Source organism: Salvelinus namaycush, chromosome 14 (genome assembly GCF_016432855.1).
Source record: "Salvelinus namaycush isolate Seneca chromosome 14, SaNama_1.0, whole genome shotgun sequence".
NCBI lineage: Eukaryota > Metazoa > Chordata > Actinopteri > Salmoniformes > Salmonidae > Salvelinus > Salvelinus namaycush.
Genome location: NC_052320.1, coordinates 30,720,894 through 30,747,578, shown reverse-complemented (window position 1 = coordinate 30,747,578; position 26,685 = coordinate 30,720,894). Strand labels below are relative to the sequence as shown.

At 42.6% G+C, this 26,685-nt stretch overlaps 1 protein-coding gene across 2 annotated transcripts in view; it reads right to left on the bottom strand.

The window, feature by feature from the left end:
• The window catches only part of LOC120059374 (kazrin-A-like), a 227,535-nt gene that overhangs the window by 7,994 nt on the left and 192,856 nt on the right, over positions 1–26,685 (bottom strand). Inside the window, exons 6-11 of one of the 2 annotated variants that reach the window (XM_039008378.1) lie at positions 23,758–23,841; positions 19,338–19,530; positions 16,334–16,470; positions 15,547–15,670; positions 1,472–1,677; positions 1,016–1,134 (exon numbers count right to left, since the gene is read on the bottom strand). In XM_039008378.1, the coding sequence (XP_038864306.1) occupies positions 1,016–1,134; positions 1,472–1,677; positions 15,547–15,670; positions 16,334–16,470; positions 19,338–19,530; positions 23,758–23,841 (863 nt within the window). Of the gene's footprint in view, positions 1–1,015; positions 1,135–1,471; positions 1,678–12,076; positions 15,671–16,333; positions 16,471–19,337; positions 19,531–23,757; positions 23,842–26,685 lie in introns of those variants that run through there. The other variant, XM_039008379.1, reaches the window with a different exon arrangement.

Genomic DNA, 26,685 nt, shown 5'->3' with positions numbered 1-26,685 from the left:
TGGGACAAGGAAATCCCGACCCGACCAAACCCTCCCCTAACCCGGACGACACTCGGCCAATTGTGCGTCGCCTCATGGGTCTCTAGGACACGTCCGGTTGTGACACTGCATGGGATCGAACCCGGGTCTGTAGTGACGCCTCAAGCACTGCGATGCAGTGACTTAGACCGGTGCGTCACTCGGGAGGCCCCACTCTCTCAAACTTGAGACATCTGTGGCATAGTGTTACGTGACAAACTGCACATTTTAGAGTGGCCTTTAATTGTCCACAGCACAAGGTGCACCTGTGTAATGATCATGCTGTTTAATCAACTGCTTGATATGCCATATCTGTCAGGTGGATGGATTATCTTGGCAAATAAGAAATGCTCACTAACAGGGATGTAAAAAATTGGTGCACAACATTTTTGCGAAATAAGCTTTTTGTGCAAACGTCAGCCTAATGTGATTGCAATCAGTTTTGCTCTCTGGGGTGTAAAGAGTATATCCTCCATATTGGACCTGTATTCCCAGACAGGGGTGTTGGGGTCAGTTCATTCCAATTCCAGCCACTCCAGAGGTTGAATTGAATCCATGTCCAATTCAACATACAGGAGCTAGCCTGGAAATGACCCAAACTCTACTTGAAAGCAATAACATTCCAACTTACATTCTGGTGTTAACTGCTTTGGAACGCTTGGTGGCAACAGCTCGAATTCCAAATCTGTGTTTGCCAAACCCTGTATATCTCTAGCTCTGATGAACGTTTAACCTTGCTTACACTAGTGTGCCTGTCACATATGGTGTTATGCAGTTTGATAGAATAGTGTTATTCATGTTTTACCATCTCACACTAGATGTAGCAAACAGCTACTGTATATTTGTGAAGTAGTAGAGTAAACCTTTAACCGCAGATCCAGGGTCAGAAATTATTTTACCCTCCCAATGTTTAAGGTTAGGATTTGGGTTTGGGTAATCTGTGACGCTAGAGCTGTTTTTTTGTGTGAGAGGGAGTATGAGGAGCTGAGCATCTCACCCCCTGCCGCTCTCGGCTTCCCTGTAGTCCTCGATGGCCAGCCGGAGCTTCCTGCGGTGCATAGAGCTGGTGACCCCTAACCCCAGCTCCAGGTCCTCATCTGACAGGCCCAGCAGCACCTGCAAAGGGGTCAAAGGTCAAACCACACTCTATTGTAGCTGTAGTGGATTTCCAGATTGTGATTTCACAAGTACCTTTGATTTACGCAGCAGCATGTACTGGATGGGTGGAGTTGACAATTGATTTAGAAACGGGCAATCTCTTGACGGGAAGTCTCCAGCACACACAACCAATCTGTCCATTTCTGTATCAAATGTCAATTCTCTCCACCGTCAGGACATGCTGATGTGAAAATCAAATGAATCCACCTCTGAAAGAGATATCCAGAAAGCCACATGGGTTTGATTGAATACTGGTCTAAGTCTTCCTACAGTTTGACGTCATCTCGGATCATACCTTGCCACTCTTCACATTCTCTGAGCAGGCGCGAATGTACATGGGCATCGCCATGACGACCTCCAGCCAGGCCTGCACAGTGCCCGCCCTCCACAGCGACATGGGCATGCCACGGGCAAGCTCCACCTGCTGGAGGCGGTCCAGCTGATCCTCCCCGTCCGATAGGCTGAGACTGAGGCGGGTGTGACTTGAGAGACTGTCTGAGTCTGGATAGGTGGGCGAGGGGGAGTGGGAGGAGAGATATGAGCAGGATGATTTTGGAAGGTGAGAGAGTGGTAGTAAGGGGGCAGTGGGTCTTCTATAAGAACAGACAAGGATCATAGTAACCAAAAGGAGACACAGAGCCCTTGCTCTGCTGTTTGGCTTCTGTTTATGAGACAGAACTTTGGAATGATATAACACAGTTTGACTACTTGACAGCTCTAGTGCATAGCCCAACCCAATAGTTTGCCAGGGCTCACGCAATTGTGTAAGCAAGTGAAGTCCCTATAGATCATAGCTGGGGTCATTAGTTGAATAAGGAGAGTTTATTAACTATCTGATCAACGTGTAGGTGTGCAGTCTCCCTCAGGAGCAATATCCCCTTTGCCTTGTTAGTGAATACGCCAGCAGGTGGCGGTCTAAGGCTTCTTTGGCATGAACTTCTACTGTATAAACTAATGGTATCGTCCCTCAGTGAAAAAAAAAGTATTATCATTAAAATATGTACAACATAGAAGGTAATTTTTCCTGTAGCAATAATCACATAACTCATCAGAAATACCAGGGTTATGTTGTCCTTATCAATGAAATAAGAATTACATAAGAATAATGAGATGATCATTTCAAGGTTTTTGTCATCAGGCTTATATTGTATCAGATTCACATTGCTTTTTTAAATTACCCACTCAACGACAATGTTGTAAGCTGTCTTCAGTCCTTCAGGAAAATTGCTGCCATTTTTTTTTGGGGGGGGGGGGGCACCAAATGAAGAATGACTTATAATTACATTATGGCTAAGAGCCTAGTCATATCCCAAGGTAAGGATACAGAAGAATGGAGGAATTGTTCTGCTAGCTTCTTGAAAGGGCCTCCACTCTCTATGGCTGTTTTGTGTTCACACTTGGTTGCATAATAAAGATGTGAAAACATTGAAGCACAACCCCATAGCCTATACTATCAGCACAGAACAGGTGTTTCAATCTCAGTGGGTGTCGGGCAAAACAGAACAACAGGTATTCATTCTGCACAGTTTCCTCCCCAATGATTTCCTTCACCATTCCTTCAGTCTTTCTTGATTCACGGCAGGAAGTGTAGCAAAGAAAAAAACGAACTTTCAGAGATGGTACATTCATTATAGTGTTTGGTTCATGTAAACAAACAGCCTGCTAATTGGTCAGCAAAAGTTCAAGTTTGACATTGCTAGTAGACACTTTCTGTATCCCCTCCACGATAGCATGTACTGTTGCTCAAACAACCTAATAATTGGCTACGAGCTAGAGTAATGCACAAATTTGAGCACACTTTCTGTTTAGGTGCATGCTTATAATACCATATACTGTATATATATAACCTTTTCACACTACTGAGCCAAACCAAGCTGTACCAAGCTGAGCTGTACTTCACTTGTCTGGTTACACATCGACTATAGTTGCTGGAAAGGGCAATGTGAAAAGAAGATATAAGCGCCAGCACTGTACGGTTCAGGTCGGCATGATAGTGTGAAAAGAGTATTTAAGTAGAGCAGTTGAGTGAGGTTATCTCTGGGACCCTCCCACCCAGTCCAGATGGCTGCTTCAGTTTAAACAGCATGGGAAGGAGCCAAGACGGGCACCACAAATTCAAAACCACCAGCCTCCACTGTCCAACAGACGTTTGAAGAGCAACCAGTTGCCATGGAGATGGGCCAGTCTGTCTGCGTTGGGAGCAGTTTGTGCGTGACACTGTGAAAATGTTTCATTACACCCTGCTCAACACTCTGTGTTTTGAAACAATAATACCAAAGGCGCTGCACCTGGATTTATACATTGATTTGATATGCTGTACTATAAAACAGATGAATAACAACCATTGTCCTCAAAAAAGTCTCACGTGTGAAAATGTCTACAACTGTCTACAACCCCTATTAATAAATATGAGAGCTACGGGCTACTTATAAAACAGATTATATTACCCCATATTGACCCTCCATGGAGATATGCGCTCCTTCTGACTTTTGTGATAAAGCTTATCAAATTAATGGAGACGTTGGAGGCAATCCCACTGGGCACAAACTGGTGACACAGCCTACACGTATCACTCCTGTGTCATCAATCCCACTGGGCACAAACTGGTGACACAGCCTACACGTATCACTCCTGTGTCATCAATCCCACTGGGCACAAACTGGTTGAATCAACGTTGTTTCAACATAATTTGTCATCGTATTGTGATGTGGAAGCTATGTGGGGAAAAAGTAATCAACATACACTGTTGTTTTGAGGGTAAAAAATCAATAACAGGATTATGTCATCATGGTAATCACATTTCATCATGGACACATTTTGTATAAAATAAGTTGAATTTGTACCTTTAAAACAACGTCAGATCGTCAACGTTATATCCACTATGAGAAAAAGAACAATAGGCTGGGCAGCACCTCCTGTTGGAGAATTGATCTATCTTCAGCTACCCTTTGGTCCCCCATCCAAGCCATCCTATTTGTCACTGACTATTACCAATGTGCTATTAAAAGAATGATTATTGAGAGATCTCCACTTGAAAATGAAATAGATTCACTGTTGCTATCAAAGTCATTCCAAAGGGTAGGTTTAACAGAGACAATGAAATGGGACCATACTTTATCACTCATGTCATCAATGATGCTATTTAGGCCTATATAGCATTTGCAAAGTAATCAACAGCTATTGTGTCAATTCAACCTAGAATTCAACTAAAAAATAGCCAATACAATAGATCTAGGGTTTCAACCTCTGGTTAATTTCAAATGTAATGATATTTAGTCATATTGAATTGTGTTTGGTTGTCAACGCAATATCTTCTGCTTGGAAAGTTCCATATGACATGACTTTTGCTGTCAATTTACTAGTGTTAACTGTTTTGAAAAGGGAATGTCCAACCTATTGCTGATTTTTCAAATGGCCTCAATGAATTTAAATTTGACTTAGTCTGGCTTTAATTCCAGTTTGTATACACATTTATAATCGATATGTTGGATTCACGTATCCATCTCAACCAAAAAACTAAGTTAATGAATAGGACTAAGTCAAATCAAACTTTCTTAAAAGTGCATATAAAGTTTGATTATGATTGGATTTAGTCCTATTTAGTCCTGGAATAAAAACCAGACTAAGTCAGTGGCACAGAAGGATCTATCCAAGCAGAAGACAAATTTCCTTCAAATATTGATATTTGGTTGCGTTAACAACAAACACAATTCAATATCACTTTTGAAGTACAATAAATAGCCTATTAACTTGCCTACAAGTTTGATATACAAATACTATGTTGGTTTCACATCTCCAACTAAATTAAAGAATGGTATTAAATCCAATCAAGCTCTTGTTATTATTTTGAATGTGCGTAATAGGTCTTGGTGATTCAATAGCCTAGTTAATCATCATGTCTTTTAACACACTATCTATGTTTTGCTTAGTCTGGCAGTAACCCAGAACTATCAAAAGGCAGAAGATCTCACTTGCTGCTGCTGACAACAACTGCATGTAAGTTGTTCTTCTACATCATAATAAATATATGTCTGCATCAATAGCGGTGCGTGAGTAAAAATCACTGGGGAAGCCAAGACAGAAAAAAAGCCAAATTGTGTTGTGATCATTGCGTTGTTTTCTCTATAATCTGTTAGTTCATATGCCTTGACACCGTGATATAAGGCCGAGGCAATAAGAAGACATAGTGGCAGACTAAATTCAACCACAGATTTATTTCATCACAAAACCGGAGCGCACCCTGTCCTGTGAAGTCCACAAAGCATATTGCATGTAACAAACAGTTACATGACCTACAGCAAGGTCAAGAAAGCTGATGTTTCCGACATTTTCGGACCACTAAACGACTATTGATTTAGAACCCCAGAGAGTTACTACAAGTCGCAAAGTGTTAAACAGGAGCTGCCTTCACTATTCCAGCACAATTTCAACATCATCAAATCACCTATGCTTCATCTAATACAGCGACAACTAAACGATAACAAAAACAATTTAGTCCAATCAACGTCAGCTAAATATGATGTGGCTGTGGTTCTGATTTGTGTGAAATGTTGACGTTGAAAGGGTGCTGGATCAATAGTTGTTAAGTAGTCTTAAAATGGCGGAAACATGAACTAACTGTTTGTTACATGCAATATGCTTTGTGGGCTTCACAGGACAGATGTTGCTCTCCGGTTTTGTGATGAAACAAGGGTGTGGTTGAATTTATTCTGCCACTCTGTCTTCTTATTGTCTCGGCCTTAGTCCTATATATTACGGTGTCAAGGCATATGAACTAAGAGGTTATAGAGCAAACAACACAATTATCACAACAGGTTGTAATATGGCATTTTTTTTACCCTGGCTTGGCTTCCCCAGTGATTTTATCCACACACCGCTACTGTTAACATGTGTAGATCTTTGATAAACTTTCAGATAACTGTCATCACATAGACACACCATTTTATTACTAAATTGATCTTTCTTTATGAACTAGGAAATTATGAGTTGTTAAAGCCTATTTTGGAAAGTTAGGACATTAGAATCTAACTTTAAAACCAAAACATAATTTCTCTACTGTCTGCAATTGCAAAATACTTTCTGTTAAAGAAAACGTGTAAGCGTAAGCTAAGCCAATATGACATGGTCTCAGTAATCTGAGCAGGTAAAATTAATATGGTCTCTTTTTACACATGCTGTCTGACATGACAGTTATACCTGGTGCTCCAGGCCAGAACACGCTCTAGGGGGTCATGGGACATTTTGCAAATGAATGATGTTGTACAGTGTCTTTTACAACATTACACTTAAACACTTTCTTTACCAAGAAGTATTTTGCAATTGCAACCGATAACAGAATTATGTTTTTGCTTTACTTTCCTTTTATTTTTTAAACAACTCCTTATTAGAGAAAGACGGATTTAGAAATTAAATGTTGTAATAAATTCTTTAGTCATTAAAAAAAATGTTATGCGTATTTTAAATAACTTGCAGAAAATACACTTATGACACTGTCATGAAGCATTATGAGCATCCTGTGTCACATTACTTGGAATACGAAACTGCAGTTTATGATACTGTCAAGAAGCATTTTGACCATCATAATCATATAAGCCAGTTAAGCCTATCACGTACATGCCCTTATTTCAGTCATCAGTCAAAAAGAGGGTGTCTTCTCCTGAAATCTGCTCCTGCATTCATCCCAGTCATAAGCAACAGAGCATTGGGGTAGGTGCATGTCTGACAGCAATGTGTGCGCAATTACAATGATAATTTAATATGGTCAATTTCAGAAAATGTTATATAAGATAAACATACTGTTGACTATGGTTATGGTATAATGGAATGTTTTACATTGTGTGGTAGGTTTTGTGGGTTTTGACAATCTTATGTAGGTGTCATAACCAGCCATAATAAAATAACTACCGTGGCAGGTTTTGTGGGTTTTGAAACTCTTATGTAGGTGTCATAACCAGCCATAATAAAATAACTACCGTTGCAGGTTTTGTGGGTTTTGACACTCTTATGTAGGTGTCATAACCAGCCATAATAAAATAACTACCGTGGCAGGTTTTGAGGGCTTTGACACTCTTATGTAGGTGTCATAACCAGCCATAATAAAATAACTACCGTGGCAGGTTTTGTGGGCTTTGACACTATTATGTAGGTGTCATAACCAGCCATAATAAAATAACTACCGTGGCAGGTTGTGGGCTTTGACACTATTATGTAGGTGTCATAACCAGCCATAATAAAATAACTACCGTGGCAGGTTTTGTGGGTTTTGACACTATTATGTAGGTGTCATAACCAGCCATAAAATAATGCAATATATGTCACAACAGGTCTACTAAATATGTGTCATGACAGTGTTATGACCATATTAGGACAGGTCATTAGGACAGGTTGAGTTATGTCAGCTGTTGACATATTATGTCATGGTTATGACCGTGTCATAACGTGTTATGACAGTGGGTGTCAAGTAGGTGTCTGTACTTCCGGCGCCGACCGAGATGGCCGCCTCGCTTCGCGTTCCTTGGAAAATATGCAGTATTTTGTTTTTTTATGTGTTATTCCTTACATTGGTACCCCAGGTAATCTTAGGTTTCATTACATACAGTCGGGAGGAACTACTGAATATAAGAGCAACGTCAACTCACCACCGTTACAACCAGGAATATGACTTTCCCGAAACGGATCCAGTGTTTTGCCTTCCACCCAATACAATGGATCTGATCCCAGCCGGCGACCCTATGCGACGCCGTAAAAGGGGCAAACGTAGCGGTCTCCTGGTCAGGCTTCGGAGACGGGCACATCGCGCTCCACTCCCTAGCATACTACTCGCCAATGTACAGTCTCTTGACAATAAGGTTGATGAAATCCGAGCAAGAGTAACATTCCAGAGAGACATCAGAGATTGTAACGTTCTCTGCTTCACGGAAACATGGCTAACTCAAGAGACGCTAACGGAGTCGGTGCAGCCAGCTGGTTTCTTCACGCATCGCGCCGACAGAAACATACATCTTTCTGGTAAGAAGAGGGGCGGGGGTGTATGCCTTATGATTACCGAGACGTGGTGTGATCATAACAACATACAGGAACTCAAGTCATTCTGTTCACCTGATCTAGAATTCCTCACAATCAAATGTCGACTGCATTATCTACCAAGGGAATTCTCTTCGATTATAATCACAGCCGTATATATTCCCCCCCAAGCAGACACATCGATGGCCCTGAACGAACTTTATCTGACTCTTTGTAAACTGGAAACCACACACCCTGAGGCTGCATTCATCGTAGCTGGGGATTTTAACAAGGCTAATCTGAAAACAAAACTCCCTAAATTCTATCAGCATATCGATTGTGCTACCAGGGCTGGTAAAACCTTGGATCATTGTTATACTAACTTCCGCGACGCATATAAGGCCCTCCCCCGCCCTCCTTTCGGAAAAGCTGACCACGACTCCATTTTGTTGCTTCCAGCCTACAAACAGAAACTAAAACAACAAGCTCCCTCCCATTGCGTCCAACAACAATATTGACGAATACGCTGATTCGGTGAGCGAGTTCATTAGAAAGTGCATTGACGATGTCGTACCCACAGCAACGATTAAAACATTCCCAAACCAGAAACCGTGGATTGACGGCAGCATTCGCGTGAAACTGAAAGCGTGAACCACTGCTTTTAACCAGGGCAAGGTGACCGGAAACATGACCGAATACAAACAGTGTAGCTATTCTCTCCGCAAGGCAATCAAACAAGCTAAGTCCCAGTATAGAGACAAAATAGAGTCGCAATTCAACAGCTCAGACACAAGAGGTATGTGGCAGGGTCTACAGTCAATCACGGATTACAAAAAGAAAACCAGCCCTGTCGCGGACCAGGATGTCTTGCTCCCAGACAGGCTAAATAACTTTTTTGCTCGCTTTGAGGACAATACAGTGCCACTGACACGGCCCGCTACCAACACCTGCGGGCTCTCCTTCACTGCAGCCGAGGTGAGTAAAACATTTAAACGTGTTAACCCTCGCAAGGCTGCAGGCCCAGACGGCATTCCCAGCCGCGTCCTCAGAGCATGCGCAGACCAGCTGGCTGGTGTGTTTACGGACATATTCAATCAATCCTTATCCCAGTCTGCTGTTCCCACATGCTTCAAGAGGGCCACCATTGTTCCTGTTCCCAAGAAAGCTAAGGTAACTGAGCTAAACGACTACCGCCCCGTAGCACTCACTTCCGTCATCATGAAGTGCTTTGAGAGACTAGTCAAGGACCATATCACCTCCACCCTACCGGACACCCTAGACCCACTCCAATTTGCTTACCGACCCAATAGGTCCACAGACGACGCAATCGCAACCACACTGCACACTGCCCTAACCCATCTGGACAAGAGGAATACCTATGTGAGAATGCTGTTCATCGACTACAGCTCAGCATTTAACACCATAGTACCCTCCAAACTCGTCATCAAGCTCGAGACCCTGGGTCTCGACCCCGCCCTGTGCAACTGGGTCCTGGACTTCCTGACGGGCCGCCCCCAGGTGGTGAGGGTAGGTAACAACATCTCCACCCCGCTGATCCTCAACACTGGGGCCCCACAAGGGTGCGTTCTGAGCCCTCTCCTGTACTCCCTGTTCACCCACGACTGCGTGGCCATGCACGCCTCCAACTCAATCATCAAGTTTGCGGATGACACTACAGTGGTAGGCTTGATTACCAACAACGACGAGACGGCCTACAGGGAGGAGGTGAGGGCCCTCGGAGTGTGGTGTCAGGAAAATAACCTCACACTCAACGTCAACAAAACAAAGGAGATGATTGTGGACTTCAGGAAACAGCAGAGGGAGCACCCCCCTATCCACATCGACGGGACAGTAGTGGAGAAGGTGGAAAGTTTTAAGTTCCTCGGTGTACACATCACGGACAAACTGAATTGGTCCACCCACACAGACAGCGTTGTGAAGAAGGCGCAGCAGCGCCTCTTCAACCTCAGGAGGCTGAATAAATTCGGCTTGTCACCAAAAGCACTCACAAACTTCTACAGATGCACAATCGAGAGCATCCTGTCGGGCTGTATCACCGCCTGGTACGGCAACTGCTCCGCCCACAACCGTAAGGCTCTCCAGAGGGTAGTGAGGTCTGCACAACGCATCACCGGGGGCAAACTACCTGCCCTCCAGGACACCTACACCACCCGATGTCACAGGAAGGCCATAAAGATCATCAAGGACAACAACCACCCAAGCCACTGCCTGTTCACCCCGCTATCATCCAGAAGGCGAGGTCAGTACAGGTGCATCAAAGCAGGGACCGAGAGACTGAAAAACAGCTTCTATCTCAAGGCCATCAGACTGTTAAACAGCCACCACTAACATTTAGCGGCCGCTGCCAACATACTGACTCAACTCCAGCCACTTTAATAATGGGAATTGATGGAAATTATGTAAAAATGTACCACTAGCCACTTTAAACAATGCCACTTAATATAATGTTTACATACCCTACATTACTCATCTCATATGTATATGTATATACTGTACTCTATATCATCTACTGCATCTTGCCATCTTTATGTAATACATGTATCACTAGCCACTTTAAACTATGCCACTTTATGTTTACATACCCTACATTACTCATCTCATATGTATATACTGTACTCTATACCATCTACTGCATCTTGCCTATGCCGTTCTGTACCATCACTCATTCATATATCTTTATGTACATATTCTTTATCCCTTTACACTTGTGTGTATAAGGTAGTAGTTGTGGAATTGTTAGGTTAGATTACTTGTTGGTTATTACTGCATTGTCGGAACTAGAAGCACAAGCATTTCGCTACACTCGCATTAACATCTGCTAACCATGTGTATGTGACAAATAAAATTTGATTTGATTTGATGTAAAGTGTTACCGTGTGGGTCATAGCAAGCTAAAGCTCCTTAATGTTGCTGCTGGTCAATGTCATTTCTTGATGAACTACCCTTATCATGCATTTGTCTGCTCCGCTATCGCTTATGGCTACGATGTTGTCGTCCTGTCTTCTGTCTGTTTGTTATATGTGTAACCTTGTCCAGAGGTATTCCTAGTAGGTCTACTGTGTGTAGCTTACTGAACCACTTGAAGAAAAAAAGTTCCTTCATGGAAAAATGTAATTATTCTATTCTATTCCAAAAACTGGTCAACTTGAAGCAGCACTGGATTTAAAACGAGCATGTTCCTAACATCCGGAGTCCGCACAGTCTGCAACCCAGCTTGACAGTACTGGATCATGTTCAATAGGGCACACAACAGAATATGTTTTGTGAGAAAAAAATTATTGCATCTCTCCCTGTTTCAGTCCATTTTTTTTCCATTTGGTGCCCAATGAACACAGCCCTAGTTTAAGGAGGCTAAATGTGCTGTCGAGAACCAATGGAAAGTACTGTAGTATTGGGTGTGAAGTGTACACACGGCTGCTTCCTGGGTTACGAGACTGTGTTGCAAGTCCAGGGGAGGTCAGAGGTCAGGCAGGGTGGCAGTAGTATTAGAGAGGTTAGAGGTCATGGGAGAATGTTACTGACACTGTGTGCTCACATACAGTAAGGGCTGCTTTCCAACAATCTCAAATGGCACCCTTTCTTCATCTCCTTTATGAAAAACACTCAAACTGCTTGAACAAAAACAAATATGAGATCAGGTTGAAATCAGGTCTCGTCTAATTGGCCATGAAGTGAAGGAGTCAAGAAGGACAAGCAGCCATTTGGGAGAGTTGGGACAGGGCCATGTCAAAGATGGACTCCGCCGGCTGGGGGAAGCTGCCACTCATGTGACAGAAGATGTCAGCCCCCAGCACGACAAGAGGAATTAGGATTAAAGCCATACCACAAACATACATACAAACAAACAAACAAACACAGGGAAGAGAGGAAGGCCACGTGGAAATTCAATGTTATTTATTTTATTTTAAAATAATTATTCTCATTTAGATCTTTCGCATATTTTGTTGCCATGCCATTAAAAGGTTCTTCACTTTGCCCTCCAGTGCTAAACATCTTCTAGTCCTCATGGCTTGAGCCTCAGTTGAGACCAATTATTTTACTTGAAATAAAACTCTTTAATAGTAATTTCAATAGTGTTCCATAATTTACAAAAAAATGAAAATATTCGACCGTGAAATGAGAGGGAATTTTGTTGCAACATAAAATGATATAATGGTCATCTGATATGGTGTCCCAGCAGTAAAGGATACTTTAATATTCCGATAGAAATTCCGTAAAGCTATTCCTTTTTTTCCTAATATTATTCCGGTTTTCCAGATACTCCTTTTGATCTAAGGACCCTGAATAATAACTTCAATAAATGGACCCTTAATTACACCGTGAATCAATACACTCTCCAACAAAACAGTTATAACTGCTTATGTCAGCTACCATCCACATGGCACATGGGATGGTAGCTTATGTGGATTACCATCCACATGGCACATGGTATGCAACCTGTGGTTGTTGACATAAGCATCTGAGTGAGATGCCTATGAATGAGATAGAATTTGTACAGGGTCCCATATATAATAATCCTCTAAATGCTTATTGAGGGACCTCCAATTGCTAAAGCTGCCCTTTCATTTTAATGAGTGTTTCCATTTTCTAGCAGGTAGGATGACCCGTTAGCCAGCAGTCTTAAATGGGGGTTTCCTATAAAGCTTCTGCTCAGGGAAAAAGGGAAAATATACTAATTTAATCTAATGTGTTTTGTTCCACAGGGTAAAACACTATTAACCTTTGGCACCTATTTAATTGCCTTTTCAGCAATGGCTTGAACCTCCAAATCTGACTGCTGTTTTTTAGTCCAGCACAGGGGTTACTAGGGGGGGTATAAGGTGTGCATTTGTTTCAATTTGATTAGCCTGGCTCAATTTGGTATTAACACGCAGGGCAACCACTCATCAGAAATACTTCCCTCTCTCAACCCTTCCAACCTCTTGTGCCCTCCACCCCCCCCACACCTGTCAATCAAACCTGAATCTGTAATGTCTGTCAGACTGACCCTCATTTCCAAATAGGTTGCAAGGTAGTGCACTTTTCAGTATGAATCAGCATTGTCTACTGTATACAATTTCAAACATGATTTTTCAATCAATTTCAAATTAGAGTATATACCATATATATTTGAGAATGGCATTCATTTATTCTGCAGAAAGTTTGGAAGACAATGGCCATTTAGAGAAAAATCAGACTGAATTATTTCTGATTTCCCTCTTAACACTGTGATAATCCTCGTAATTAAAATAGGATTAAAATTCTAGAGTCGAATTTTGATTTGATTTGATTTATTTAACCTTTATTTAACCAGGTAAGCTAGTTGAGAACAAGTTCTCATTTACAACTGCGACCTGGCCAAGATAAAGCAAAGCAGTGCGACACAACTTGCACTCTGGAAGCTGTCGAAATGTTAAACTTTTAGGAATCCCCCAGAATATGAATTTGAGGATGTCACATTTCCAATACTTTTTTAAATGTATTTTTTTAAACTAGTTTGACAAATACATTACAGGGGGATGAGCTATCAATGCCTATTTAAGCTATGAATGAAAGTTGTAAAACTAATATTTTAGAACTTGCTGACTCCATAACTCATTTGACTCTCTAGCCACGTTTATACTTGGTTGTAATATGCGTCATTTGTCCTGATCTTGTCCTCATTCTCATTGTGCCCACATTTTTAGACAGGTGTAGACAATTAAAAGACGCATTGTGAACGGATTTTGATCAAATCTTATAAGCGTAAACGTGCAAGATCAGGACAAGATCGAGACAAGATCAGGACAAAGGACGCATGTTAGCAGCAGGTATTGGCGAGGCTACTAAAATGTCATTATCAATGGCGAAGGTGCAAAGATGACGGCTCCCATGTACTTACAACAAATTCCTCGTTTGCTAAGTTCGCCCTACAGTACATTGCTCTCCGTTACTGTTTGTTGTTATGGTATTAGCACAGTAGACGGCAGCAATTTAAAAAAAACTGAAAAAGTAGCTTAGATTGTGCTGATTTACTGTCATATTGAACCATGTCGCGCTCCGCAAGAACTCTGTGGGTAGTGCTAAAACAATGACATCATATCTGAATTCCTCCATATTTATGCACCTTCGCCATTGTTATGTACCTTCGCCACAGTTGCCATGCATTTAGGAAACAGGTAGCTCTACGCATGCACATTTGACATGCTTGGATCGGGGACGATAGAATTGTTAGTCGATTTCCTCCGTTTTCAGCTTTTGTTTCATGTGGGGGATGGCCTTGTGATTTTTTTGTGGCCTGAGCCCATATTAGAAATCTAAATGTTTTGGACTACAGGTTGGAGTCGATTAGTATTCTGACATCTTAAAGGAGCAATCTGCAGTTTAAACAATAACAAAGCTATCACCCCACTGCTGTTTTGGTAAAAAGCTGAGGGATGGGGCTGGATAAATGTAACCTCTCTCAAAATCATGGACAGAGCAATGAATACAGGGACTGACCATCCATAATATCAACATTTTAGTTTTAACCTTGTTTTGAGGCTATACAGTAAACTTAAAATTACATTGTTTACAAAAAAAACGTATATTTTGGGATATATATAATTAATTTAAAAGTCTAAATATTTATGTAGCAATCGCAGATTGCCCGTTTAAAATGTTGATTTGAACAACAGTCAAGAAATGTATTTGAACTTTCTTGGTGATTGGGAGGATAATGAAGATGTGGGTATTTAGGGAGTTTTAGACATCAGATCACAGGTTGACTAGAGGTTAGTTGAGGAGTCTTAACGTTAGAATAAACTTTCCTCAAAATGGAGGGAATGGACCAAGCAGGACAATGAATAGGGAGTATAAGTTAAACAAAAAGCAGGGAGGAGGTCAAAAATTATGACAAAAAAAAAGGCATTCAGGGCAAAAAATACATTTACAAGCACAAAGTGCACAATGACTGTTATTTACACATACAGCAGTCCTTCAAGTTTCCAGTTATCGAAAACAAAAGTTAAAAATATAAAGACAATTAAAAGAATCAAATACAACCACTTTTTGCTCTGCAGATACAGTAAACATCCACACGTAGTAAGGATCCCGGCTGTGGTTACACTGTTCACTCTATTTACAGTACTGTACATACAGATGCAATTTGCTTGTAATATTTTAAACTTCAGCGACGCAAGATGCGCCTCAGGCTTCTCACATGGTCTCCAACCATGGACAGGCACACACACACGGCTAAACACACACCCACACGTATGGCCAAACACACGCGCACACACTGACGGAAAACCCTCTAATGCATCACCACTCAGGGACACAGGTGGGACTCTCTGCCACCTTTTCACCAGTCTGCATCTTCCTCTATGTAATAATCAGGAGTTGAAGTACCGTCAAACAGACCCGGGTCCATTGACTTGCGCTGCTTGCCCCGGGCGAAGACACGTGACAGAGAGCCCAGACCCATCTTCTCTTTCTTCTTCTTACGCTTCTGGTCCTCCAGATCCTCTAGTGACTGCAGGGAGAGACAGATGAGAGATCAGAGAGAATGAGATGCAGAGATAAAGAGATGAGAAGAACAGAAATATACAACACATAGCCAGTGAAGGAAAGCAATCGAGAGAGAGAGAGAGAGGTGAAGTGATACTGAGTGAACTAGTCAGGCATGTGTCTGTTATCTGATAGGGAGCACATTCAAAGAAATTAATACATGAAGAGAGAGTGGCAAAACCACAGTTGAAGTGGCTGGAATAACATCAACATAAGTTTCACAGGAGCTGATCTTAAGCTAGCCAGAAACCAACACATAATCTGTCAACATTTAATTTCTCCCATTCGTAACGCAACTCTATGTAGACATATTAGGCAGCTATCCCAAATAAAACCTACTTTTTTAAAGACTGGCTGTTCTGGTGAAACTTCCTCAACTACAGCACAAGGGGCATGCTTTCAGAGATGGGGAGTAGAGTAGCCTGGTCCAAGATCTGTTTGTGCGGACTTGCCAACGACCATGGGAGTTGGCAAAAAGGCACAAACAAATCTGGGGCCAGGCTAGGAGTAGAGTAATCTCGGAACCCAGAACCAAATTTAACGCCAGCCACTGGAGATATTGGGAGAGATAAGGATTAGAGTAGAGTTGTGAAGGAGTTGATTACTTGAAGGGGTGGGCAGCTCTTACATTACAGAGGGAGTGTGTCCGGTGGCGGGGGGAGTTGATGTCACTGGGGGTGGATGAGCGGTCGCCCTCCAAGGCCGAGGCATCTGAGATTATGGAGGGCTGGCGGGAGTGACACGGGCTCACCCTGACTGCAGCCACTGGGGGGCAAAGGAAGAAATGTTAAAAACAGGTTTGAAACAAGTAAATGGGTTGACAAAGGTAAATGTTTAAAAAAATATCAACCCCATATTAATCTCCAGTACCACCCCAAAATCCACATGGGAACATCATGGATTTCAATGTTTTGTGGTCACAAAGATAGCAGTATTTCTGATGACATCACAAGTAAACACTTTTGACATCATCAAATCAAAGTTTATTTGTCACGTGAAGACAACGTTTATTTGTCACCTTACAGTGAAATGCTTACTTACAGGCTCTAACCAATATTGAAAAAAGGTATTAGGTGAACAATAGGTAAGTAAAGAATAAAAACAACACTAAAAAAGACAGTGAAAAATAACAGTAGCGAGGCTATAAACGTAACGAGGCTACAAACAGACACCGGTTAGTCAGGCTGATTGAGGTAGTATGTACATGTAGATATGGTTAAAGGGACTATGCATATATGATGAACAGAGAGTAGCAGTAGCGTAAAAGAGGGGTTGGCGGGTGGCGGGACACAATGCAGATAGCCTGGTTAGCCAATGTGCGGGAGCACTGGTTGGTCGGCCCAATTGAGGTAGTATGTACATGAATGTATAGTTAAAGTGACTATGCATATATGATAAACAGAGAGTAGCAGCAGCGTAAAAGAGGGGCACACAATGCAAATAGTCCGGGTAGTCATTTGATTACCTGTTCAGGAGTCTTATGGCTTGGGGGTAAAAACTGTTGAGAAGCCTTTTTGTCCTAGACTTGGCACTCCACTACTGCTTGCCATGCGGTAGTAGAGAGAACAGTCTATGACTGGGATGGCTGGGGTCAATTTTTAGGGCCTTCCTCTGACACCGCCTGGTGTAGAGGTCCTGGATAGCAGACAGCTTAGCCCCAGTGATGTACTGGGCCGTACGCACTACCCTCTGTAGTGCCTTGCGGTCGGAGGCCAAGCAATTGCCGTACCAGGCAGTGATGCAACCAGTCAGGATGCTCTCGATGTTGCAGCTGTACAAGCTTTTGAGGATCTCAGGACCCATGCCAAATCTTTTTAGTTTCCTGAGGGGGAATAGGCTTTGTCGTGCCCTCTTCACAACTATCTTGGTGTGTTTGGACCATTCTAGCTTGTTGGTGATGTGGACACCAAGGAACTTGAAGCTCTCAACCTGCTCCACTACAGCCCCATTGATGAGAATGGGGTTGTGCTCGGTCCTCCTTTTCCTGTAGTCCACAATCATCTCCTTAGTCTTGGTTACGTTGAGGGATAGGTTATTATTCTGGCACCACCCGGCCAGGTCTCTGACCTCCTCCCTATAGGCTGTCTCGTCATTATCGGTGATCAGGCCTACCAATGTTGTGTCGTCTGCAAACTTAATGATGGTGTTGGAGTTGTGCCTGGCCATGCAGTCATGGGTGAACAGTGAGTACATACAGGAGGGGACTGAGCACGCACCCCTGGGGGACTCCAGTGTTGAGGATCAGCGTGGCAGATGTGTTGCTACCTACCCTCACCACCTGGGGGCGGCCCGTCAGGAAGTCCAGGATCCAGTTGCAGAGGGAGGTGTTTAGTCCCAGGATCCTTAGCTTAGTGATGAGCTTTGAGGGTACTATGGTGTTGAACGCTGAGCTGTAGTCAATGAATAGCTTCTCACATAGGTGTTCATTTTGTGGGAAAGGGCAGTGTGGAGTGCATCATCTGTGGATCTGTTTGGGCGGTATGCAAATTGGAGTGGGTTTAGGGTTTCTGGGATAATGGTGTTGATGTGAGCCATTACCAGCCTTTCAAAGCACTTCATGGCTACGGATGTGAGTGCTACGGGTCTGTAGTCATTTAGGCAGGTTGCCTTCATGTTCTTGGGCACAGGGACTATGGTGGTCTGCTTGAAACATATTGGTATTACAGACTCAATCAGGGACATGTTGAAAATGTCAGTGAAGACACCTGCCAGTTGGTTAGCACATGCCCGGAGCACACGTCCTGGTAATCCATCTGGCCCCGCAGCCTTGTGAATGTTGACCTGTTTAAAGGTCTTACTCACGTCAGCTACGGAGAGCGTGATCACACAGTCATCCGGAACAGCTGATGCTCTCATGCATGATTCAGTGTTGCTTGCCTCGAAGCAAGCATAGAAGGGATTTAGCTCATCTGGTAGGCTTGTGTCACAGGGCAGCTCGCGGCTGTGCTTCCCTTTGTAGTCTGTAATAGTTTGCAAGTCCTGCCACATAAGACGAGCGTCGGAGCCGGTGTAGTATGATTCAATCTTAGCCCTGTATTGACGCTTTGCCTGTTTGATGGTTCATTGCAGGGCATAGCAGGATTTCTTATAAACTTCCGGGTTAGAGTCCCGCACCTTGAAAGCGGCAGCTCTACCCTTTAGCTCAGTGTGAATGTTTCCTGTAATCCATGGCTTCTGGTTGGGGTATGTACGTACAGTCACTGTGGGGACGACGTCCTCGATGCACTTATTGATAAAGCCAGTGACTGGTGTGCATCATGTGATTTTAACCGACCTTGATCAGGCAAAGGTTATAGTAAAGTAAGACGCATATACAGATTTGCTTGTTCAAAAGTTACCACGCATCGTGACATCAGGAGGAAATCAGTCGTCACGTTGCTTGCTTAGCGAGTACCACTTCCCCCGGTTAGGCTCATACCTGGCTCAAACTCGGGACCTCTGCATTGCTAACACACTCCTTGAGAACGCTCCAACAGTTTGAGCCACCCAAAAGGTACCAACATTTAATGTTCGACATGGAGTGAGCTTATGGTACGTTCTTAACTCAGTTAAACATGGCTAACAGTCCCACCAGTGTCATCCTTTGTCTGTGTGTGTGCATGCGTGTGTGTGTGTGCGTGTGTGTGCCTCACCTTGTCTGTCTGTGGGGTGGCCTGTGTGGACGTGGTAGAGGGTCTGTTGACTCTGCCGGATGGCTGCGGTGAGGGGCAGGTCCGCATGCATCACCCACTCTTGGTTGTTGCCGTTGACAACCGCCTCCGTGGGCATGGCTAGAGACTGGCGCTTGGGCACATCCTTAGTCAGGGTCGCTAAGGACTGTTTCGCCTTGGAGGGAAGACACACACACACACACGCACACACACACACAAACATCAGCCCCATGCGGCATTACCATTGCCAATTTTACAATCTATTCCTACAGCAAGATGGCTATTCACGACTCTTCGCAAGTGTGTGTGAACGTTCATAATGTTTGTGTGTGTTTGGGTGCGATCAAGTGTGCACACGTATATAAAACAGCCAACTACAATAGTGACACTGCTGTGTGGGTTTTGGTCTCTGTTGGTCTTTCTCGTCTGTCTGTGTTTCATGAAAAATTCAGCCGTACGCGTGTTCCCCTTTGATGTGTGAAATCTCTCACTGACGCTGAGAGATGGACAGAATAGAAGTGCTTACAGCCAACACACAGACAGAGAAAAAGAGAGAGAGGGAGTGGGGTAGAGAGGGGTGGGGGAGAAAGAGAGGATGTGAGAGAGCGACAAAGACATGGGACAAACACCAAATTGAGAGACTGCATGCAGAATTCTGCAAAAATATCCTCTGTGTACAACGTAAAACACCAAATAATGCATGCAGAGCAGAATTAGGCCGATACCCACTAATTATCAAAATCCAGAAAAGAGCCATTCAATTCTACAACCACCTAAAAGGAAGTGACTCCAAAACTTCCCATAACAAAGCCATCACCTACAGAGAAATGAACATGGAGAAGAGTCCCCTAAGCAAGCTGGTTCTGGGGTTCTGTTCACAAACACAAACAGACCCCACAGAGCCCCAGGACAGCAACACAATTAAACCCAACCAAATCATGAGAAAACAAAAAGATAATTACTTGATACATTGGAAATAATTTACAAAAAAACTGAGCAAACTAGAATGCTATTTGGCCCTAAACAGAGAGTGCACAGTGGAAGAATACCAGACCACTGTGACTGACCCAAATTTAAGGAAATGTTTGACTATGTACAGACTCAGTGAGCATAGCCTTGCTATTGAGAAAGGCCGCCGAAGGCAGACCTGGCTCTCAAGAGAAGACAGGCCATGTGCACACTGCCCACAGAATGAGGTGGAAACTGAGCTGCACTTCCTATTCTCCTGCCAAATGTATGACCATATTAGAGACACATATTTCCCTCAGATTACACAGGCCCATAAAGAATTCAAAAACAAATCCGATTTTGATAAACTCCCATATCTATTGGGTGAAATACAACAGTGTGCAATCACAGCAGCAAATTTGTGACCTGTTACCACACCATTGTAAATACAACCTACATGTATGTTGATTTATTTTCACTTTTCTACTTTAACTATTTGCACAACATTACAACACTGTATATAGACATAATATGACATTTGAAATGTCTATATTCTTTTGGAACTTATGTAAGTGTAATGTTTACTGTAAATTTTTTATTGTTTATTTCACTTTTGTTAATAATCTATTTCACTTGCTTTGGCAATGTAAACATATGTTTCCCATGCCAATGAAGCCCCTTAAATTGAAATTGAATTGCGAGAAAGCGAGGGAGTGAGAGAGAGGGAGTAAGAGGGGGGGTGGGGGTAGATGAAGAAAGAGAGGGGATGTGGGGGAAAATAGAAAGAGAACATGAGAGCGAAATAGATCATCATCATCATCAACATCCTAGGGTTGCAAAGCTAATGGTAATTTACCAAAGTTACTGGAATCTTCTGTAATTTAGGTAATTAACAGGTTATTTATGGCAATCTATGGTAACTTAAGTAATTTATACTTTTATAACGTCATTCATATTTAGTATACATTTTTTATATCTGTGTCCATATTGTCCACGAGTTTCTGGTGGATAGACCATATGGCTCAAGAGAAAATAGCCTAATTACTGAAAGAAGCATCTAATCAACAATGGCATTATTTTCAATTAACTCTGCAACTCCTCCAACTATTTACTTTTTTCACAACTGCCACCAGTTTGGTACCAAAACACATTGACATAGTAAAATAAATATTAAACACCAAGGGTATTTGCTAAGTTAATGGTTTATACATCTTTGTTGAAATCATCTTATTTGATTATTGTATATACACTAAACAAAAATACAAATGCAGCACGCAACAATTTCACAGATTTTACTGAGTTACAGTTCATATAAGGAAATCAGTCAATTTAAAGAAATTCATTAGGCCCTAATCTATGGATTTCACATGAGTGGGAATACAGATATGCATCTGTTGGTCACAGATACCTTAAAAAAAAGATTGGGGAGTGGATCACAAAACCAGTCAGTATCTGGTGTGACCACCATTTGCCTTAATGCAGCATGACACATCTCCTTCGCATAGAGTTGATCAGGCTGTTGATTGTGGCCTGTGGAATGTTTTCCCACTCCTCTTCAATGCCTGTTCGAAGTTGCTGGATTTTGGCGGGAGCATCCCAAACATGTCTGGTGAGTATGCAGGCCATGGAAGAACTGGGACATTTTCAGCTTCCAAGAACTGTCTACAGATCCTTGCGACATGGGGCCGTGTATTATCATGCTGAAACATGAGGTGATGGCGGTGGATGAATGGCACGACAATGGGCCTCAGGATCATGTCACGGTATCTTGGTGAATTGAAATTGCCATCGATAAAATGGAATTGTATTAGTTGTCTATAGCTTATGCCTGCCTGTTCATAACGTTGACATCAGCAAACTCCTCGCCATCTGCCCGGCACAGATGAAACCCGGGATGTATCCGTGAAAATAACACTTCTCCAGTGTGCCAGTGGCCATTGAAGGCGAGCACTTGCCCACTGAATTTGGTTACAACGCCAAACTGTAGTCAGGTCAAGACTCTGGTGAGGACGACGAGCACGCAGATGTGAGATGGTTTCTGACAGTTTGTGCAGAAATGCTTAGGTTGTGCGAACTCACAGTTTCATCAGCTGTCTGGGTGGCTGGTTGCAGACGATCCCAATGCAAGAGGAAGTCGGATGTGGAGGACCTGGGCTGGCGTGGTTACACGTGGTTTGCGGTTGTGAGGCTGGTTGGACATACTGCCACATTCTCTAAAACAACTTAGGAGGTGGTTTATGGTAGAGAAATGAACACTGAATTATCTGGCAACAGATCATGCACGCTCCCTCAAAACTTGAGACATTTGTGGCATTGCGTCGTGTGACAAAACTGCACATTTTAGAGCGGGCATTTATTGTCCCCAGCACAAGGTGCACTTGTGTAATGATCATGCCGTTTAATCAGCTTCTTGATATGTCACACCTGTCAGGTGGATGGATTATCTTGGCAAAGGAGAAATGCTCACTAATAGGGATGTAAACAAATGTGCGCACAAAATTTAAGAGAAAAAAGCTTTTTTGTGCGTATGAAACATTTCTGCTAACTTTTATTTCAGCTCATGAAACATGTGACCAACACCTTACATGTTCTGTTGATATTTTTGCTCAGTGTACTTTACATGTGATAAGGCCACACAGCGGGCCAGAGATAAGTAGACACCTGTGGTAATCTAAATGATCCAAAACAGCCACTAGATGACTTGTGATAAATGACATAAAATCCTTGAAAGTTACCAAAAGGCTGGTACTTTACTGGTAAGCTTCGAAAGTTTCCAGTAATATACCCTTCCTTTGCAACAGTAGTACCCTCATCCGAATGATCATAATCATCAACCCCTCATCATCATCACCACCAAAAACATCACCAACCTCTTAAATTACCCGTTCACAATCCGTAGGACAGAGTGCTAAGCATTTCCCTGGTCAAACCATGAGCCCTTGTGTGGAACTCAGATGTTAGTTCATTAATTCATCAATGCACTTCCCTAACAACTACACCAGATGATCCTTCTAGTTACTCCGAGTTAGATGAAAACAAGAAAAGAGGTCAATCAGATTGAGAACATTCAAATCATTCACAAATCGACTCAAATAGGGATCATTCCGTCAAGAGGTTATCGGACCATTGGCCTCAACCAGGGGGTTAGTGATGCACGTGCATACCAGAGCTGGGTTCAAATAGTATTTGATTGCACAAGCCTGTGTGGAGTGCCAGAAGGACGGGATTGGCTCTTTTCTGGACTATTCGAATGGTTTCTGTTGCGCCAGGCTAGCTCCATCAAGCACAACTAAAGCATTTGGTGGATTTCAAATACTATTCGAACCCAGGACTCCCTAAATGAATTTCACACTGGGGAGAAGATCAGGGGAATGGCGGCACGCTTTGAAATAGAGCGACGTGGGGTGGGGTGGGGGGGGTCACAAAGAGAGGCGAGCAGGGGGTCCGTTCTTACCGACATGACCCTAGGGGAAGGCTCCCTGTCGACGGGGCGATCAAACACCCAGTATTCCATTTTCTGTGTCACACTGTTACTTATCTGAGGGAGGAGACAGGAAGGGCACACACACACATACACACGTTGAGAGGGGCTGCTCTTCTCTGTGTGTGTAGAAGGAGTGTAATGGTCCAGCAACAGATGTAGCAAAACTCTAGGTTTCTTACCCTGACTTGCTGAACGGGCTCGAGCGTGTGTGTATTCTTCTGTGTGCTTCAGGCTGTATGTACAGTTGAAGTCGGAAGTTTACATACACTTAGGTTGGAGTCATTAATACTCGTTTTCCAACCACTCCACAAATTTCTTGTTCACAAACTATAGTTTTGGCAAGTCGGTTAGGACATCTACTTTGTGTATGACAAGTAATTTTTCCAACAATTGTTAACAGACAGATTATTTCACTTATAATTCACTGTATCACAATTCCAGTGGGTCAGAAGTTTACATACACTAAGTTGACTGTGCCTTTAAACAGCTTGGAAAATTCCAGAAAATTATGTCATGGCTTTAGAAGCTTCTGTTAGGCTAATTGACATCATTTGAGTCAACTGGACGTGTACCTGTTGATGTATTTCAAGGCCTACCTTCAAACTCAGTGCCTCTTTGCTTGACATCATGGGAAAATCAAAAGAAATCAGTCAAGACCTCAGAAAAACAATTGTAGACCTCCACAAGTCTGGTTCATCCTTGGGAGCAATTTCCAAATGCCTGAAGGTACCACGTTCATCTGTACAAACAATAGTACGCAAGTATAAACACCATGGGACCACGCTACCGTCATACCGCTCAGAAAGGAGACGCGCTCTGTCTCCTAGAGATTAACGTACTTTGGTGCGAAAAGTGCAAATCAATCCCAGAACAACAGCAAAGGACCTTGTGAAGATGCTGGAGGAAACAGGTAAAAAAGTATCTATATCCACAGTAAAACGAGTCCTATATCGACATAACCTGAAAGGCCGCTCAGCAAGGAAGAAGCCACTGCTCCAAAACCACCATAAAAAAGGTTTGCAACTGCACATTGGAACAAAGATTGTACTTTTTGGAGAAATGTCCTCTGGTCTGATGAAACAAAAATAGAACTGTTTGGCCATAATGACCATCGTTATTTTTGGAGGAAAAAGGGGGAGGCTTGCAAGCCGAAGAACTCCATCCCATCCGTGAAGCACGGGGTAGCAGTATCATGTTGTGGGGATGTTTTGCTGCAGGAGGGACTGGTGCACTTCACGAAAAGAGATGGCTTCATGAGGAAGGAAAATTATGCAGATATATTGAAGCAACATCTCAAGACATCAGTCAGGAAGTTAAAGCTTGGTCGCAAATGGGTCTTCCAAATGAAGAATGAAGGTACGTGGTACCTTCAGGCATTTGGAAATTGCTCCCAAGGATGAACCAGACTCGTAGAGGTCTACAATTTTTTCCGGAGGTCTTGGCTGATTTCTTATGATTTTCCCATGATGTCAAGCAAAGAGCTACTGAGTACTTCCAAAGTTGTGGCAGAATGGCTTAAGGAAAACAAAGTCAAGGTATTGGAGTGGCCATCACAAAGCCCTGACCTCAACCCTATAGAAAATGTGTGGGCAGAACTGAAAATGTGTGTGCGTGCAAGGAGGCCTACAAACCTGACTCAGTTACCTGCCCAAACCTGACCAAAATTCACCCAACTTATTGTGGGAAGCTTGTGGAAGGCTACCTGAAACATTTGACCCAAGTTAAAACTTCTTGCCATTAGGGGGGTGCCATTTCGACATAGTACAAATTCGTTTCCAAATTAAACTGCCTCGTACTCAATTCTTGCTCGTACAATATGCATATTATTATTACTATTGGATAGAAAACACTCTCTAGTTTCTAAAACCGTTTGAATTATGTCTGTAAGTGAAACAGAACTGGACTTAGAGCAATTCTCCTATGAGGATTTGAAAATGCTGAAATCTGCTCGCTGTTCCCAGACCTGTGGATAACTCTGACTGTCTTCTATTGGTTGAGATGCACTGCATACGCCTTCCCCTGGTTGTTAGCGAATAGGGAGACTTGAAATGGAGTTTCTACGTAGTTCCCAAAGTTTATAAATTGCTTGGGAAATAGGTGGCTCTTTCTTTTCACCTTCGCTCTGGCGCACTAAGGACCTTGGGACGTTCTTTTGGAAACATCGGTTATAGGTCTTTGACATTTCCGGCTGTGTTTTTATTCGATATAGGCTTTAAAGACATCATAATCTTGTTATTTTGAACCGAATTATATCAGTTTATGTCAGTATATTGCGATTTTCGGGTATTTATTTCCTTGGCGCTGTAGGAATTTGGGTATCTCTCTCTTTCGTGCTAATGTTTACTGCTAATTGCAACTCTGAAGACGACGTTCTCCAACCTAGCAACGATTATTTTGGACAAAGGACACCTATCCCAAGATTCTGATGAGAGTTCATCGAAAAGTAAGAACTATTTATGCTGATAATTCATTGTTCTGTTGAAAAAAGTAAAATGCATGAGACGCCATTACTTGCAGTGTAGCCTTGCGTTATCGCAGCCTGTATTGCGCAGTAAGGTTAATTTTAAAAATGTAATTCAGCGATTGCATTAAGAACTAATTTGTCTTTCAATTGCTGTCCAACCTGTATTTTTTTAGTCAAGTTTATGAATAGTTTTCGATAAGAATAGGTGCCGTTCCAAGATGGCGCCGGACAGATTGCTTGAGATTTTGGACACTTTTCTCAATGTATAAGCACGATTTGTGCCGCTAAATATGCACATTTTCGAACAAACTCTATATGAATTGTGTAATATGATGTTACAGGACTGTCATCTGAAGAATTCTGAGAAGGTTAGTGAAAAAATTAATATATTTTGGTGGTTTATACGTTATAGCTATTTTTGCCTTGAATCAATG